General features: G+C 36.2%; 3 protein-coding genes across 9 annotated transcripts; 2 read left to right on the plus strand and 1 right to left on the minus strand.

The window, feature by feature from the left end:
* The first annotated feature begins 256 nt into the window (after nucleotides 1-256).
* Nucleotides 257-7528, plus strand: tomm40 (translocase of outer mitochondrial membrane 40 homolog (yeast)). The gene is made up of 10 exons (XM_079894600.1): nucleotides 257-341; nucleotides 885-1108; nucleotides 1195-1262; nucleotides 2169-2261; nucleotides 2409-2510; nucleotides 2790-2895; nucleotides 5166-5288; nucleotides 5393-5469; nucleotides 5569-5671; nucleotides 6974-7528. The coding sequence occupies exons 2-10, from the start codon at nucleotides 886-888 to the stop codon at nucleotides 7111-7113; spliced, it is 1035 nt and encodes a 344-aa protein (XP_079750726.1). The 5' UTR covers nucleotides 257-341; nucleotide 885; the 3' UTR covers nucleotides 7114-7528.
* Nucleotides 7493-12617, minus strand: nsmce2 (NSE2 (MMS21) homolog, SMC5-SMC6 complex SUMO ligase). Of its 7 annotated transcripts, none has more exons than XM_079894606.1 (7): nucleotides 11341-11599; nucleotides 10749-10883; nucleotides 10007-10119; nucleotides 9771-9924; nucleotides 9581-9675; nucleotides 9329-9435; nucleotides 7493-8916 (listed from the first exon to the last, which is right to left on the minus strand). In XM_079894606.1, the coding sequence occupies exons 2-7, from the start codon at nucleotides 10861-10863 to the stop codon at nucleotides 8805-8807; spliced, it is 696 nt and encodes a 231-aa protein (XP_079750732.1). In that variant the 5' UTR covers nucleotides 10864-10883; nucleotides 11341-11599; the 3' UTR covers nucleotides 7493-8804. The 7 variants fall into 7 exon arrangements, with proteins under 7 accessions (XP_079750732.1, XP_079750735.1, XP_079750730.1 ...); XM_079894609.1 differs by lacking the exon at nucleotides 11341-11599 and adding an exon at nucleotides 12534-12617 and having other exon boundaries at nucleotides 8578-8916; XM_079894604.1 differs by lacking the exon at nucleotides 11341-11599 and adding an exon at nucleotides 12534-12613 and having other exon boundaries at nucleotides 8578-8916; nucleotides 9581-9672.
* On the plus strand, nucleotides 11596-18112 carry derl1 (derlin 1). The gene is made up of 8 exons (XM_079894602.1): nucleotides 11596-11964; nucleotides 14596-14707; nucleotides 15566-15630; nucleotides 15908-15934; nucleotides 16761-16856; nucleotides 16952-17004; nucleotides 17135-17245; nucleotides 17426-18112. The coding sequence occupies exons 1-8, from the start codon at nucleotides 11812-11814 to the stop codon at nucleotides 17571-17573; spliced, it is 765 nt and encodes a 254-aa protein (XP_079750728.1). The 5' UTR covers nucleotides 11596-11811; the 3' UTR covers nucleotides 17574-18112.
* The last annotated feature ends 338 nt before the right edge of the window (nucleotides 18113-18450 follow it).

Raw genomic sequence — 18450 nt, forward strand, 5'->3', positions numbered from 1 at the left:
AAGAACATCCTGTCGTCTATTTTTAATGTCAATGTTTACAACAAAAAACATGCATGAATAAAATGCAAATGTACAGCCCCTCATACCCTTGAAGTGTAACCAGAGAATGGGCTCTGGTGTAACTTCAGAGGAGTGTAGAATACACGCCACGAACCGTCGTATTTCCTTCCCCGATTACCTCACAAGGACGCCATATTCAGTAGCCAATCATCAGACAGTTGTGGTGTCTTTTGTCCAATGATCTATCAATATAGCCGGAATGGGCGGGCCAAGACGTCGGTTACGTAGTCTGTCATCCTACCGGTGCCTCTCAGCCGTATAACTGGACTGCATTGCTAAACGTGAGTATAGCACGAGGCCTGCAAATAGTTACATAAATTATAGTCATACACTTGCTATAATTAGTCCGTCATGTGTTGATAGAAACGACTGTCCAGCTAGCATATAATACAGCTTCTTTCGCGCGTCTCATTTAGAAATGTGCCAGTCTTTCTTTTTCACTCGTTAGCTAGTTAGCTAGCATTAACCTTAGCTTACCTGCTATTTAGTCAATGAGGCGTGAATGAAGCTCCACATGCTAGTGCACTACTTTTCTCTAGTGAGCCAGATTCTAGTCGTTGCTGTGCACACAGAATTGGTGTTCATATTTAGTGAGTCGCAGCCGACTAACGTTACTCGCTGGTTGTCTAAACCTGGAGAGATCAAGGTTTTCAGTTGGCAGAAGCAGAACTATATTGTTTATTGTCGGTATTCTTTCGATTGTAGAAACGTGACCTTTTGCCCTATGGTTGTTGTCAGTGGAAGTAGATCATCCTGAAGTTAATGAGAGTGTTATAACATTTAATGTTATTTCAATGTTACCATACTGTTGACTTGTCCTTCAGCATGGGCAGTGTGTTGGCTGCCAGCTCCCCAAACCCTCCTCCGGCCTCAGGGGGTGGCAGTGCCCCAGGGGGCGCAGGTCTAGTGACGGTACCACCAGGTTTCACTATGCCCCCAGTGTCTGCAGTCCCAGCCTCCTCAGGCACACTAGGGCAGCCCGGGACAGATGCAGAGGCCTCTCGCCCCAACCCCGGCACATTTGAAGAATGTCATCGCAAATGCAAAGGTTTGTCTAAGGCTCATTTGCTTGCACTGCTCCTGTGGTCCCACAATCTATGTTCTGTTTACTTAGTCTTTTGGTCTGCTTCTCAGAGCTCTTCCCTGTGCAGATGGAGGGGGTACGCCTGGTTGTCAACAAGGGCTTGAGCAATCACTTCCAGGTCAGTCACCACAGTGTGAATGGGATTTGCAAGCACTTGAATAATTTATTTGTTATTTTTAGAATTGAAAGATCAAAGGACAACAACATATATACATAGCCAAAAGTTTGGAATAATTAAGAATTGTTAAAGTTTTTGAAAAAAGTATCTTATGCTCACCAAGGCTGTATTAATTTGGTCAAAAATACAGTGAGAACAGTAATGTTTTGAAATATTCAAACAATTTAAATGAACCATTTTCTATACTATATACACTTTTTTTTTTTTTAAATGGAATTTATTTTGGTGATTGCAAAGCTGAATTTTCAGCAGCCATTTCTACAGTCTTCAGTGTCATGATCCTTTTTGCTTAATATTTTTGAGGAAATTGTGATGCCTATCATTCAAACGTGTGGGGTAAGATCAATGGAAACAAAGAGCAATTAATAATTTTAATCAGCAAAGATAAATTAAATTGATCAAAGTGAAAAGACATTTAGAATGCTTCAAAATATTTCTGTTTTAAATTAATGCTGTTCATTAAACTTTCTATTCATCAAAGAATGCTGAAAACATTTATCGTTGTTTCCACAAAGATGTAAAGCATAATTTTTTTTTTTTCAACATTAAGTAATAATAATAAGATTCATTAATAATAAATGAGCACCAATTTCTGAAGGATCATGTGACACTGAAGAGTGGAGTAATGATGCTGAAAATTCATAAAATAATTTATTAAAAAATACATTATATAAAATATATAAAAATAGAAAACTGTTCTTTTAATTTTAATATTTCATAATATTACTGTTTTTACTGTATTTTTGATCAAATAAATGTAGCCTTTGAGAGCATAAGAGACTTGTTTCTAAAAATCATTCCATACTTTTGACTGATAGTGTATAACATCTTAATTTGCTTCCTCAGGTTAGTCACACAATTACTCTAAGCACCTTGGGGGACTCGGGTTACAGATTTGGAGCCACATATGTGGGCAGCAAACAAACAGGACCTGCAGAGGTGAGCGTCTTAGTTGCATTTGAGCTGACAGAAATTTGATTTTTGATTTTCTGTCAACTTGCTACATCATTATAGTTTCAGAATGAAAAGAGTAGTAGAATGTGATGTTCACACTTTTTTTTTTTTTTTTTTATCTGCCCCCCTTAGTCTTTTCCAGTTATGGTAGGTGACATGGACAACACAGGCAGTCTAAACGCACAGATCATCCATCAGCTGACCAACAATGTTCGCTCTAAATTGGCCATTCAGGTATGTACAGCTTTGCAGTCATGTTTGCTGGTTGCAGTCAGAATTTTATGGAAATGGAACAAATTATGATCCAGTAGATCTGATTAAGACTTACTGTGGGAAAAAAAATTCCTATAATTTTGTGAGAAGAATTGTATTCTTTCTTGAGCTTTAAGAATTTAGATGGCCTAATAAATCTTAAATTCTATTTTTTTTCTTTTCTTTTTTTTTTACTTGTTCAGAAAATCAGTGCTGTATAGTGTTCTGTTATTAATTGCCTGACTAAATGATGGGTTACAGACGCAGCAACACAAGTTTGTAAACTGGCAATGTGATGCAGAATACCGTGGCGATGACTTCACAGCTGCTGTTACCCTTGGCAACCCAGATGTTCTTGTTGGATCTGGTAACAAACTTGCATTTGCTATTGACCATGACTGTCAAGCTCCAAAAATTACTATATCAAATTTTATTTATTTTTTATTTTATTTTATTTATTTATATTATCGTAATACACACTACCGCTAAAAATTGTGGGTCTGAAAGATTAAAAAAAAAAAAAGATATACAGGTGCTGGTCATATAATTAGAATATCATCAAAAAGTTGATTTATTTCAGTAATTCCGTTAAAAAAGTGAAACTTGTATATTATATAGACTCATTACATGCAAAGTGAGATATCTCAAGCCTTTATTTGTTATAATTTTGATGATTATGGCTTACAGCTTGTGAAAACCACAAAATCAAAATCTCAGAAAATTAGAATATTACATGAAATCACACAGTAATTACACAGTGATACCATGGTCATTGAACCAGGTTTTGGTTCTTTTGGCAGTGTGGGCAGGTGCAAATCCTGCTGGAAAATGAAGTCAGCATGAAGTGCTCTAAAAATGTCCTGGTAGACGGCTGCGTTGACTCTGGATGTAATAAAGCACAGTGGACCAAAGTCCTCTTTTCTGATGAGAGCAAATTTTGCATCTCATTTGGAAACCAAGGTCCCAGAGTCTGGAGGAAGAATGGAGAGGCACACAATCCAAGATGCTTGAAGTCCAGTGTGAAGTTTCCACAGTCTGTGTTGGTTTGGGGAGCCATGTCATCGGCTGGTGTTGGTCCACTGTGCTGTCCACTCAACGCAGCCGTCTACCAGGACATTTTCTGAGCACTTCATGCTTCCTTCAGCAGACAAGCTTTATGGAGATGCTTCCTTCATTTTCCAGCAGGATTTGCACCTGCCCACACTGCCAAAATAACCAAAACCTGGTTCAATGACCATGGGATTACTGTGTAATTACTGTGTGATTTCATGTAATATTCTAATTTTCTGAGATTTTGATTTTGTGGTTTTCACAAGCTGTAAGCCATAATCATCAAAATTATAACAAATAAAGGCTTGAAATATCTCACTTTGCATGTAATGAGTCTATATAATATACAAGTTTCACTTTTTTAACGGAATTACTGAAATAAATCAACTTTTTGATGATATTCTAATTATATGACCAGCACCTGTATATATAATTTTTTACATTTTTTTAAAGTCTCTTATGCTCACTGACACTGCATTTATTTGATTAAAAAAAAAAACTCTAATATTGTGAAATATTATTATTACAATTTTTTTTAAATGTAATTTGTTCCTGTGATGGTAATAGGTTTATTTAACATGTAGTTTAAATAAAAAACTTAATTTAATAATCTAATATAAAAATAAGATATTGCATAGTCTTCACTGTATGAATTAAATATAAATGTATTCTTATTAAAGATAAAAACAAAACTATTCAGTTAAGAACAGTAAGTTATTTTCTCTTTTGTTTGCTTCACATTAAAGGGATAGTTCACACAAAAATTTAAACTGTCATCACTTACTCACCCTCATGTTGTTCCAGACCTCTGAGTTTCTTTCTTCTGCTGAATACAAAAGATATTTTGAAGAATGTTGGGAACCAAACAGTTGACGGTAGCCATTGATTTCCATAGTAGGAAAAAAATACAATACAATGGAAGTCAATGGCTACTGTCAACTGTCGGGTTACCAACATTTTCAAATATATATATATATATATATATATATAAAAAAATTGTGTTTAACAGAAGAAAGAAACTCAAACAGGTTTAGAACAACATGAGGGTGAGTAAATGATTACAAAATAAAAATTTTTGGGTGAACTATCCCTTTAATGACGATCCCTTTACTTTCACTTGAGACAAAACTGGTAGTGTTTACATGAATACTCCACACGATGAGCAATTTGACATAATTGCGTGTGTATATACGACCATTCAAGCGCAATAAAACGTGAAAGAGAACTGAATTCCCTATCGCATGCTGAGAGACGCGGCTTTCTGTGCACACGCTTACCACTGTGTCAGTCGGCTTATTGTGCTTAACACTTTTTAACATCAAACACGTCCCAAATTTGCCATCGCCCACTAAGAGGGGTGCTTTCCATGCACGCACTTTGGGAGTGTGCGTCCCATTCTTTATTTTCTTATTCATACATTTCATCATTCTAAAGTGTTGATAGTGCTGTATGTTTACATACCACGATATGCACAACATAGCAAAATCTTTAAGGATAGACTTTTTATACTGTGGTAACAATATATATATCATCATAACGCCCAGCCCTAGTAGGAGCTCATGTTCACATTCATGTTTCGTCTGATAGGTATCATCGTTGCGCACTACCTCCAGTCCTTGTCTCCTGCTTTGGTATTGGGGGGCGAGCTGGTCTATCACAAGAGACCAGGAGAGGAGGGCACTGTCACATCATTAGTGGGCAGGTACACAGGTAATCATTTCCAGATCATTCTTTATCACATTTTATTCAGGGTCTGGCAAAAATCATAATTTGATTAAATGTACTAATTGGACCTGCTACCTTTTCATCCTCAGGTAGTAACTATGTCGCCACGTTGACTGTTGGAGGAGCTGGTGCACATGCGTCATACTACCACAAAGCCAATGACCAGGTACTTCATATATAGTTGAATTAAATGACGGATCTGTTACTTAAGCTAAGACCCGTTGTCTGTTAAACTCACTTTTCTGAATCTAAAAACCTCCCACAGCTCCAGGTTGGGGTGGAATTTGAGGCTAGCACACGGATGCAGGACACAAGCATGTCGTTTGGTTATCAGTTGGATGTACCCAAAGCAAATCTGCTGTTTAAAGGTATTGGAAGGCTTTTCTTGAACGGTTTCAAAAGTTGAGTTCTGGTTCTCAAATATGATTGGCTGAGAGCCATTTCTGGCCATGTGATATTCTACCAGTATCACATGGAAACCGTTTGGTTTACTCCACTTGCAGCATTTCTAGCAGCATTTCTCATAGCAAGTGTCATGGCGGACAAGCAAACCCACCATAATTTTACAAATCCTAATATTGTTGTGACGGAAGGTAGTTTTAAGAGTTTTTTCTGATTTTGTGTGCCATTGGATTGCAGCAAAGACTGTCTTTATGAGTGAGTCAGTAGTAATGACTTTTGTATTAAAAGGTTGTAAACAAGGACGTTGTTTTTACTTTAGACAACACCTTATAAAACTTACAAATGCATTGCCTAGTGCTGTCATGGAAAATCCCCTTAACTGTTCAAAGGACAAAGATATTGCTTTCCTCAGCGGACATTCAAACTGATTTTGTGATTATGAATAAAAGCAGGTATGCAGGTAAAGCAAAGCAGTAAAAACTCACTAAGTAAGTCTCTCATAATACTCTACTATACAAAATACAATAAGCTTCAATAAAGCAACTCAGTGTTGCTTCGTTGCTAGTTTTAAAGTTTAAAGGGCTGGGAATTGCAAAAAAAAAATGTAACTAATTAATTGCATTTCCCCCAAGCTTTTAATCATTAATATTTAAACTTAGAATCACCTAATTAAATTAAACAACACAGGAAAAAAAGGAACAGAAAATAGCCCTATATTCAAATAATATTAAACATCAATATATTATTATTTTTCAATAATCAATCAACATAATCAATTTAACAGATTTTTTTTTTTTTTTTTTTTTTAACTAATTATCAAAATAAAATATAGTCCTACAAAGCTATTATTACCAGAGCATGTGATCAGAGCAGGTAATTTTACCATTGTTGCCCAGCATGACTATACCAGCTCAGTAGGGCTATTGCAAACAGAAGTCTACTACAGAGAAATTTCACATTATATGAGCGGACTTTGAATGAAACCTGATCGCCAAACACGGAGGGGCGGGACGGCATATTTTCGACCTTTTCAAGCCGCAGCCGCAGCCGCAACAGGAAATCATTAAAACGAGGCAAAAAAAAGTGCTGCGTTATTTTATTTTTTTACGCGTTAAACATCTCAAATTAATCGCAAAGATTAACGCGTTAAATCCCCCAGCCCTAATATATATATATATATATATATCGTTCAGCCCTACTTATTCCATGAATATTCCAGTTTTGTTCTACTGTTAAACTTGCCTATCCTCTTCAACCTTGTTCTTCAGGTTCTTTAGATAGCAATTGGGTGGTGGGAGCGACGCTGGAAAAGAAGCTGCTTCCCCTTCCTCTGTCATTAGCTCTAGGCGCCTTCCTTAACCACCGCAAGAACAAGTTTCAGTGTGGCTTTGGTATCACCATTGGATAGAACCACCGTGGCGATTTCAGAATCACAACAGATACAACCCTCCACCACGCTTGGACTGGTGCAAAGAGACATGGGGACATGGGGACATGGACCAACACTGAAACGGACTCAGAGACTCCCAGTATTAGTGCGTTGAACCTTCACAAGGATGGACCAGGACAAAGAGCTCGCAGGGCTGTCCAACAGAGCTCTCATCAATATAAATGTTCAGTTATCTGATAAACAGACAGTCACATAAGGTTTGTTTTTAAATGCACATCATGTGGAAGAACAATGTCCAATGCATGTAACATTAAAGGTGTTTTGGAAGAAAGTACGTATCCGTATTCAAAATATACTTCATTCAAATACAGTCAGTTAATGTGGAGATGCCTTTGCGTTTGTTTTATTTTTTTTGCATTTGTTGAGACAATTATTCTTTTGGCTTTTACACAAGACTGTTTTCTTAAGGGCAAAAGACACATTTTTTGATCTATAAACATAAACCATTTGTTTTGGTCTATATAAATGTCATACGGTTTGAGTGCTCATTTTTCATGTACGAATTAAAATGATTTAATGTTCGGTACTATACTCCATGAGATGCTGTTTGTGATGTCAAAATTATGAAAATTCAATGCATGGGAAGCTCTTGGTTTAAGACTTAAGTGATGGGTTAAATGGGTCGATGCCTGTGTCCCTTTTGCCTGGTTTCACAGACAAGGCTTAAGCCTAAAATGCATGTTTGAGCTGTTATAACTGAAAGCAACTTGCACTGACATATCTTAAAACATGTCAGTGCCATTGTTTTGTCTTGAGATGCACATCAGTAATATTTTTTTCTAAGGCACATTTATAAAAGCTACTTAAATGTCCTATTTTAACTATGGATTACTCCTGGCTTAATCTAAATCCTGTCTGTGAAACCGGGCCTTAGTCTCATGAAATAATTAGTCACACAGAACCATCTAAGACTTTTGACCATGAGATCCTTTTCCTGTATATGTCTGTTAGGGTCTTTGGGGCAAATTCGGATGCTGGTTTCATATTGACGGGGCGTAACCAATCAGACTGTCCTTTTTATGTCTCAATGTGTCTCTGAATTTTCCACATAGACAAATTTCCAAAGTTTGTATTTTAGTTAGTTGTACACAGTTTAAGGTTTTTGGGGCAGTCAAAGAGTTGGAGAAGATACTATAATAAACCTGTACAATTTAAGCTGGTTTTAATGCCCAGTGGTTTTTCATGTCTCATGCTGATTTCATGTCTTTGTGACATTGGTGGAGTAATATAAAACAGGCTTTTGTCCTGATTCGAATGGATTATTTTACAGTGCAATTGTTGAATAAACATCTGGTTGTGAATTGGGTTTTGAAAGGAAGCAGGTTTTATTTTCATTGACAGATGAAAAGAGTCCTACTCTCATTGACTAAGGATTGCAGGATAAAATGTATAGGTAATCTGTGGTTTGACAGTGAGGCAATATGAGAAGGAACAAATATTTATTGTTTATTAAAAAAAAGTCAGCATTGGTAAGCATAGTGCGTTTATATTTGTATTTCAAACATGAACTTAAAATGTGTTATATATTAACTATAACACGAACCATATTTTACAAAAAAAAAAAAAGCCTCCAGTTCTAGATTTCAATTTTCAGGCAAACCATTTTAAACAACAACTAGGAACATCTGCGGGACTGATTTAGTTTCCGATTAAGTTTTTTTGCTCTGTCTCTTGTGGTTCTGGATCATTCTCTTCATAACCAAGTCCAACTCGAGGTCCGACTGCTGAACATTTGTGTTATCACAGCCAACCTTTGGACAGCTGTGAAAAATGACAGAAAAGTGGGTAACAGTGGCTGTTTTATACAAGGTTTGGGGTCAGTAAGATTTCATTTCTAAACTTTCATTTAGCAAGGATACATTAAATTGCTCAAAAGTGTGAGTAAAGACTTGACATTTTACACTTTTACAAATTTATAGGCTATATAAAATAAATGCTGTTTTCCAAGACATTTTCCACAAAACTATTGAGCAGCTCAACATGTTCCTTGTGCAGCAAATCAGCATATTAGAAGGATTTCTGAAGAATAAATTCATTCAAAAAAGAAAATTAGTTTTTCTTTCTTTTCAATTAAAGTTTACATTGACACTGGCTGTTGGCAGGATATGGGAATGAATTAACTGTATACTTATTTGGGACAAGGTAAAGACAGAACTGAGCAGTGGCTACATACCGAAATGTCTTCTTATTTTTGTGCTTGGCCTTAATCATTTCAAGTACAGCCCCTTGGTCATAGTAATGATTGCATATCTTGTTTTTCATTGGATTGACCATCTCAACCTGTCAGAACAAGATAAGGTAAAATAACATTTCGGTAAGTTTATTATTCATGCAATACAAATAACACACAAAAACACCTCCACAAATGTGAACTTTTAACTCAAGAGCCATAACATCTTGTGCACTTGATCAAGTGTATGTTTACCTGGGTGAGAGGGCAGATGAAGTTTGTCTGGCTCTGTGTAACAGCAATGTCCTCATCCAGTTCCTCCCCTTCGTTCTCATCTGCAGTTTGACCTGCTGCATATACATATATGTACAAATATACATTGAGGAATGGCATCACTTATGACACGTTTTGTGAATGCTGTGCTGCAGGAAGTGTTGTGTCCCACCTTGAATGGCATATTTCCTGACACTGTCTTTGAAGGCAATCACCTTGCTGTGCCTTTGCAGGTCTGCGTCTGAAACTCCAGACATTAACTCGGTGAAACGGCCCTTTACAGTCTCTCTCAGATGAACCATGGCCTCCGGAGGTTCTTGTCTGACCTGCAGAACATATGAGTGAAAGCAAGGGTGGCTCAATGGGTGACTTGACAAAGACTTTGTGGCAGTAGTCAGCAAGACAAACCTGGGCAGTCATCTCATCAACAGACTCCACAAAACAATTGATTTCTCTGTCCAGTCTGGAACACTCCAGAATCATGTCTTCCAGTTTCTTTAGAGCTGAACTGTTATCCATACCTAAAATTCAATAAAAAAGGTACACTTTGAAAAGTATGTCTGAAAAACAAATGATAATATTTGGGACAAAGATAAATATATGCATCATATTAAGACATATATAATAGGCAAAAAGAAGCATGTTGTGGATATTATCAAAATCACGGATTTACGCTACCGTTCAACAGTTTTTTGTTTCTGAAAGAAGCCTCTTATGTATAATTCTATAATTTTTTTTAATTCTATTTGAATATACTTTTTTTTTTAATTATTAATTCCTGTGAAAGCAAAGCTTTTCAGAATCATTACTCAAGTCTTCAGTGTCACATGATCTTTCAGAAATCACAGTAATATGCTGATTTGGTGCTCAAGAAACATTATTAATGTTACATACAATGTTCACATAGATACTATTCTTTTGAACTTTGTGTTTATCAAAGAATCCTAAAAAAAATAATTATCATGGTTTTCACAAAAATATTAAGCAGCAGAACTGGTTTTTTTTTTTTTGCACTGTGTACTGCAATTTTGATCAATTTTATATATCCATGCTGAATAAAATGACACACACACATATATATATATATATACAGCTGTTGAGTGTTGATGTAAAAATACAGTTTAATTGAAGATAAACATTGACTGCTTACCTTGTGCTTCGACTATTCCCAGCGCAACGTCTGATATCATGTCCATACAAGCTCCAATATCTGTTTGACATGACTTCAGAGTGGATACGGTGGACTGTACTGAGCTCAGAGACATCTCTAGAAGGCATGGGACTGCTGGAAAAGAAACAAACACAAATTCAACCCACAAACACACGTGCAGCTTTATCATTCACTTTCACCTACTTTGACAAAAGCGCACTGGAATGAACATTACAAATCGATAGTGCACCAAAAAATATAATTTCTCCAGTTCTTTGAACCTGTATGACTTTCGCGGTTTTTTACCGCGAACATAAAAGCGATGACGGACAGAATGACAGCTTTTTAGTCATCACCATTCTTGTTTTTTTACATGGAAACATGTAAGTGATTGAGGCTGGCAGTCCCAAACATTCTGCCGAACACTTTTTTGTAAAACAAAAGAAAGTCATACAGGTTTATTTGTATTCTTGTTTAGTCAACTCTTTGACAAAACTTATTAGCAACTTATTGACCTAAGTGGTAATAGCATTTTGACACATTAAAATGACTTAAATGCGATATTTATACAAACATAATAAAAAAAAAACACCTTCGCTTTACCAAAAGTAGCGCCACTAGTCGTTTCCGGTTTCAAAACGCTTAGAATGACACGTCAACATAAAAGACTTCTAACGATTTTAAAATCATAACGTATTCTTAAAATACCCACTACGCTGCACATAATTGTGACAGAGTTTGTAACAAAAAAAAACTATATCGCTGACAAAACGCTAAATTTTCAAATATCAGCATTTTTTCGACTTCGTATAAAGTCCATATTACTTTGCGTGACTGTTAATTTGACAGTCAAATTGAACGGAAATTCGCAACAAGGACGCGTCTGTGCGCGGCCACGTCATGTAAACTAAACTGTGAAGGGGTTGCGTACACCAGGGTAACCAAAATAGAAGGAGACTGAAACAGCATTTCTGCGTTTCGTTTGTTGCACCTGCTCGTTTTCCAAACCTGCATCGGCGGATAACAGACAGAGAATCTACAGGGTCTTAAATCATATGGCAAGATGTCAGATATCGGGGACTGGTTTAAAAACATCCCTTTCATCACCCGTTACTGGTTTGCTGGCTCAATTGCTGTGCCGCTAATAGGAAAGCTGGGATTAATCGGTCCTATGTATCTTGTGTTATGGCCGGAGGCATTCTTTCATAAATTCCAGGTAAGTTAAGATTAAAATAAACAGTAACTTTACAGAAACTTTAGACAATATCAGCGATGACAAGGCCTTGTAGGCCTCATCAGAAGTAACGTTACACAGGTGCCCACACATGGGCTACAAGTGCTGTAGTAACATTAAGCGGTTGTTGTTGATGAGATAGACATATTATGTCTATGGTGGATGATGATGATTATGATCGACGTTTTTTTGATTAGCATATAATGCTGTCTATAAAGTCTGGTTGCGTACACACTAACGTTACTCACGATTGCCTGAATTACATGTTTTTGTGTTATAATATTTAGTTGTAGATTAGGTAGCTTGCATGTTAGACATTAAAAGTTGTCGAAACGAATAGTTCATGCGATGTTTAACGATAATGCAGAATAAGAATCGTAAGAGATGGCAAAACCGTAACACATGGGCAATATGTGCTTCGACAATATTCTAACATATTTAATCCCTCCCTCCATCTATCTGTCAAGTCAACATTAAAATTGTTATACTGGCGCTATATTATAAGGTTGAAAGGCAGAAAACGCAGTTTGATTTAAAAGTTGCGCACTTACAGAAAAGCAAAAACCGTAACATTGAACGCGTCCCAGCCTGATCTGTGCTCAACCAATGACAGCTGAGTACGCGTCTGGAGACTACTTCCGGGAAGACTGCTAAATTATTCTTTTTTCTTTGAAAAGCCTTTCTTCTTACTGTGATGCCAAAAAAAACAAAAAAAAAAACATTCTTTACTATATCTGATTAGAAAATATTTGAGTTTTTCGACTTTGAAAATAATATAAATAATAGTGTATCTATTTTCCACATTGTGGAGGTCGGCTTTTCTAATGTCTAGCCTAATTCTAACAGTATTTCTAAACTGTAAAATATTAAGCTTTTAAATATGTAAAAATATGTAATTAATCATGGTCGCTCATTAATCATTAGAAATATAATATTTATTGTTTTCGGTGCCAGTTATTTCCACCAGGTGGCGGAAAGCTATTTGTTTGTGGGCTAAAAGAGTAAAACAATGTGATGGATGGGTGTTTGTAAGAATGGGGTCTAAATCTTAATTAAAATAAATAATTTCATGAAAGACATATTTAATTCAAATGTACAATTAAATACTACATTTAACAGTGCAGTACTATAGTGAGTAGAAAAAAAGTCATAATATATATATATATATATATATATATATATATATATATATATATATATATATATATATTATTTATTATATATATATATATATATATATATATATATATATATATATATATATATATATATTATTTATTTATTATATATATATATATATATATATATATATATATATATATATATATATATATATAATTTTTTTTTTTTTTTTTTTATCCTAAAAAGTTATTTTATATTGTGGAAACCCACATAACACTATCTAGTGATTTTTGTGGCATTTAGCATATGTCACATCTCTATGTCCTTAACAGTGAGTTTTTACTGTCAGTTGTTGGATAATGTAGCTTGTAAAAGGCACAAATATTGCTTTTAATATGTTTCCTATGACACCTTTTTTTATGAGTGATGCACCTGAAATCCAGGCACCTCTGCTAATGGCTAATTAACCTCTGTTTAATTTTTATAGCTGCAATTTAGGTACGTAGACACTGAGGTCCTATTCATATGGTGTTTCTGTGCAGATATAGGCACAATAGAGTGAGAAATAACACAGGATAGTACAGATAAGTTTTAAAGAGTGTATATTGCCAAGCTAAGGGCAACACAAATCCTTCTGTCAAAGTGAACCAGTGCTCACATTGGCACATTTGTCTTGTGAAGGAACCATTTAAGCCAAATAAACCTCTTCCCGTCCTCTCGCAGCATACCAATCCTGCTGTGCTTTTTAACCCACTTTCTCTGCGCTGCAGTGCACAGAGGTCACCTCTCCACACAAGCGAGCTGGCGTGATTTATGCTGCAGTGCGCGATGGGGCCGCTGGACTGCCTGGCTACCGCAGAGCCAACATCAAAGCATTGCTGCTCAGCGGATTCACAGTGCCCCAGACCCAAAAACCCTGCTAGCTCAGAGTTTCTGTGTGTGCCGGAGGGAGGAGAGAAAGCACTAGGAGTGAGGGAGGGAGGGATACGGGGAAAGGGAGGAGGACGTGACAGCCGGAGACTATAGAGAGGGATAAAGTGTGCATGTGCATGTTGAGAGAAAATTAAACACCAGAGAGTTTAAAAAAAAAATTGTGCTGGGTTGTGTGTTTGTTGTTTACTATACTAACCCAGTTTTCCTAGACTGGGAATTACAGAATAGATCTTGATAACAGACCAGATGAGTGTGTGTTCCTCTCCGAGCGTGATGTCTGGTGTAATAGCTGCAATCATGCTCAGGCACATGGATAGGGAATCAAATCTGCAGTGCAAGCATGGATGCCACTTTAATCATAAAATAGGCAGTGCTTACAAATTGTGACTGCTGAGTATACTCAGTGCCTGTTGGTTTTCTATACCTCTACTGCAGTTTACGTGTCTTACGTCTGATGACTACCTTGATACATCTGTTTTAATAGGCCAGAATCCTAGGGCCATGTTCAACGGTGATCTGCGTCAAGTCACTAATCATTTTTCTGTGCTCTCTCAACAGATATGGAGACCATTATCTGCAACGTTGTATTTCCCAGTTGGCCCAGGGACAGGTTTTCTCTACTTGGTTAATTTGTATTTTCTCTACCAGTACTCCTCGAGGCTTGAATCAGGTAGCTTCTTTGTCCCTAAATAGATTAAACCTATTTAAATAAGAATAGCGTCTGACTGGACTAAAAAGTGCACGTAGTATTTTTTGTTAAAGTTGCGCTGGTCGACTCAGCAGTCATCTTAACTGCAGTTATGTCGTCTGCAGCTTTAAATGCTCAAGCTTTTTAAAGTTGGATGGATTCTGATTGTCAGTAAATGTTTTGTAAATGCTGAAAATTGTTCTTGTAGTGATTACAAAAATAGTTTCTCTGTGTCGTTAGTGTAATAGCTGTGGTGTGGACTTTCTGTTCTCATACAATTAGTACAATTATTAAAACTAGTTAAAATTATAGTTATCACCCTTTAAGTCCCATTCACACCAAGGTTGATAGCTATATATTATTATAATGCTATAATCAATTGATGTGGATGCTGAGATAGTTATTATTATAGTTATCTTTATAGTTATCGTTCTTGGTGTGAACAGCCTTTTTATACCGATGCCTTGTGGCATGGAGGCAACGTCTCACAAAAGTTTTCACTTAACTGATGCCGTTGTAAAAATGCTCTAATCACTGTCATGATTAAGTACATGTCCAATAATTGGGGGATTACCAAAATAAAGGAAGAACTTTCATTTTATGGGATTTCAAAATGGCGCCCCCCTTGTGGTGACCCGCTCCATGTAAAATAAAATGGCTTTAATTAGGCTTCGGATATGACTGCAGTCTTCATGTTCAGTTAATTTTAAATATAGTTTTCAGTTATATTATGTTTATGTGTAAAACTGGAATAAGGAGTGAGTACACCTTTAATGAGAGTAAATGAAATGATGAGAAGTGGCATTCCATACTAATCATCATCTCTTCTCCCTTTCACAGGAGCTTTTGATGGAAGACCTGCAGACTACATGTTCATGCTTCTTTTCAACTGGATTTGCATTGTTGTATCCTTTCTGCCACAGTTATATTTTAAAAGAATAAACGGGTCATTCAGTGCCGCACAAATATTATTCAGTGTCATCATACGATTTGCATCTGTGCAGCGCATACACACATCACTGTAGATGAGTTCAGTCAGTGAAAGTGTCATGCTGAATTCAGCATTTTAGTATATTGCATTAAATTATTTAATATTCTCTAAGGGTGTTTTTTAACTTCCACACAGCAAGCAAAAGCTTTTCTTGGAAGCATGTGCATTTCCCTTTAACATTTGTAATTCAGATAACTGGCCTAATGATGGACATGCAGGTTAGTATGCTTTTTTTTTTTCCCCTTTACCCGTGTAAAGTTTTGATACCTTTAAATTTAAACTATTTTATTATATTATATCAGTTAAAGGTTGTAGACTTGCTGTAACATCATGGGAATTTCACACTAGTAGTTAAAATAAAATAAAAAAGTGTAATATCTGAGTGTAATATCTTTTTTAAAGCATATTTTTAGTATGTACTACCATTCAAAAGTTTGGGGTTGGTAAGATTTGAAATTTCTTATGCTCACCAAGGCTGCGTTTATTTGATCAAAAATACAGTAATATTATTACAATTTAAAATCTCTGTTTTCTATTTCATGTATTGTAAAATGTAATTTATTCCTGTGATGGCTAAGCTGAATTTTCAGCATCATTACTCGTCTTAAGATCTGTATTAAACTATGGCCATATGTTTCTTATAGCGAAACAAGATCTGTAGATTTGGAGCTGTCAGTTATGAAAGAAAATGTAAAAAATGCCCTCTGCCTCCCTTACATAATCTTTTAATCATTAAATTGCCTAAAAAGCAAACATCTTATATTGATTAAATGGTCATTAAATGAATACATTTACATAACATCTAAAAATGTGCTACTTTATCAAACGACAACCTTTCGTGATCTATCACAGTTATTCTGCACTCCTGGAATTCGCAGTTAATTAAGCTTTTTAATGTAACGTATTAGTTATTTAAGGGACCGTTGCATGACAGTTAAAAGCATCTTTTATCTATGTTGTGTGAGAGAAATTCTATTATGTTGTTTTAATTTTTAATTTCCCTATTTATTTGTTCATGAATATCGGGTTGCTTGTGTCTTGCAGCTCCTGATGATCCCTTTGATCATGTCTGTTCTGTATGTCTGGGCTCAGCTAAATCGCGACACGGTTGTATCTTTCTGGTTCGGAACCAGATTCAAGGTATTCAATACATTACTATAGTATGTTTTATATGAAATGCTGATGTGTGTTTTAATGCTCCACACTAAAACCTGTTAATTTTCACACTAACACAGGCTTGTTATCTCCCTTGGGTAATTTTGGGATTCAACTATATCATCGGTGGCTCGTAAGAATCTTTTCCCCCTACACAGATTCATGATTAAATATCACAGTCATTTGATGTAGATGCTGCATAACAATGAGTCATCACAGTGGCATAATAATTATTGTAACAATAACCTTTTTTTTCCCTTCAGTGTTGTCAATGAGCTGATTGGGAACTTGGTTGGCCACCTTTACTTCTTTCTGATGTTCAAATACCCAATGGACCTGGGTGGCAGGTCCTTCTTGTCCACTCCGCAGTTCCTGTGAGTTTATTGGCTGCACAGCTGGCCTCAATTTCCTATTTTGAGTCAAGCAATGCTGGTGTCTGATTATTAAATATTTAATATTTATGAATCCATAGCTGAATGAAATTGGTAAGTGTTGAAAAGCCTCTTATGGTGCTTTATTGTCATATTCTTCCTATCATTTCCTTTTTCCCTCAGATACCAGATGTTCCCAAATCGACGAGGAGGGGTGTCTGGATTCGGCGTTCCTCCGAGCAGGAGACCTTTACCCCAAGAGCAGGCAGGAGGGGGCGGTGGTGGTGGTCGCCATAACTGGGGTCAAGGCTTTCGTCTGGGGGACGACTAAAGCCTTTGACTCTTGCGTCAATGGATAAATACAGAAACTTCTACCATCAATGCTGCAGAATATGGATTTTATGTGTTTTGGGGTTCATTTGTGTTGCTTTTCTTCTGACCCGCAAAGGAAAAGTGACGGGGACTCTTTCCCAGCGTTACATTGTCCTCTTACTCTCGATGTCATATCACACTGTTATTGAGTTTCACAGTGTGTACAGAAACTCTGCAAAAATATGTGCTGTAGCAGAGTTGGTGAAATTGTAGGAAATTCAGGGGACTCTGATTGTGTTTCCCATATTATGACAACATCATTCAACATATGCAGGCTTCATATTACTTGCTCACAGTCAAATGTAGCCGATTCATTGCTCTATGAACTGTTCAGTGTCGATTGTCTGTTAGCATGATTGTTTAGGAATGGCCATGGATTTTATATCAAATGTTTTTTTTTTAATCACCTCATTTGTCTAAATTTATTAGGTTAAATTTATTGTAATGTTTCTTAAGCATTGCTTATGCTTTGCATTTGTCAATTAACTGAATTACCAATCAGAATCTGAACATGCAGATGAAAGTGCTGTGCATATTTCAGTCTGTTTGTTACATACATTCAGATGCATATTTCCATCTGTTTTATACATTTAGATGCCAGCCTTGAGTAGTTTATCAATCCATTTAAAGTAAAACTGCCATCCATTCATTTTTCACACATTACTGATGATCAAACCAAGTTATCCTGTGATACATGTGCAGTCTGACTAGCAAACAAAAACCTACGTTTTATTATTTGTACACTAGGCTTTCAGTACTATCATATTTGATTTAGTATGCACTTAACACGTTGGTTTAATATTATAATGTCCCTCAACACATTGTTTTGATAAAGG

The sequence above is a fragment of the Squalius cephalus genome, assembly GCF_949319135.1.
Source record: "Squalius cephalus genome assembly, chromosome: 15".
Taxonomy (NCBI): Eukaryota; Metazoa; Chordata; class Actinopteri; order Cypriniformes; family Leuciscidae; genus Squalius; species Squalius cephalus.

Coding starts and splice junctions, on each gene's coding strand:
- derl1 (XM_079894602.1), top strand. CDS start 11,812: ATGTCAGATATCGGGGACTGGTTTAAAAACATCCCTTTCATCACCCGT. Junction 14,708..15,565: donor CTCCTCGAGGCTTGAATCAG/GTAGCTTCTTTG, acceptor TCCCTTTCACAG/GAGCTTTTGATGGAAGACCT. Junction 15,935..16,760: donor GCCTAATGATGGACATGCAG/GTTAGTATGCTT, acceptor TGTGTCTTGCAG/CTCCTGATGATCCCTTTGAT.
- tomm40 (XM_079894600.1), top strand. CDS start 886: ATGGGCAGTGTGTTGGCTGCCAGCTCCCCAAACCCTCCTCCGGCCTCA. Junction 5,289..5,392: donor ATTAGTGGGCAGGTACACAG/GTAATCATTTCC, acceptor TTTCATCCTCAG/GTAGTAACTATGTCGCCACG. Junction 5,672..6,973: donor AGCAAATCTGCTGTTTAAAG/GTATTGGAAGGC, acceptor CTTGTTCTTCAG/GTTCTTTAGATAGCAATTGG.
- nsmce2 (XM_079894609.1), bottom strand. CDS start 12,555: ATGTTACGGTTTTTGCTTTTCT. Junction 10,120..10,748: donor GGGAATAGTCGAAGCACAAG/GTAAGCAGTCAA, acceptor ATTGAATTTTAG/GTATGGATAACAGTTCAGCT. Junction 9,436..9,580: donor TCATCTGCCCTCTCACCCAG/GTAAACATACAC, acceptor TTGTTCTGACAG/GTTGAGATGGTCAATCCAAT.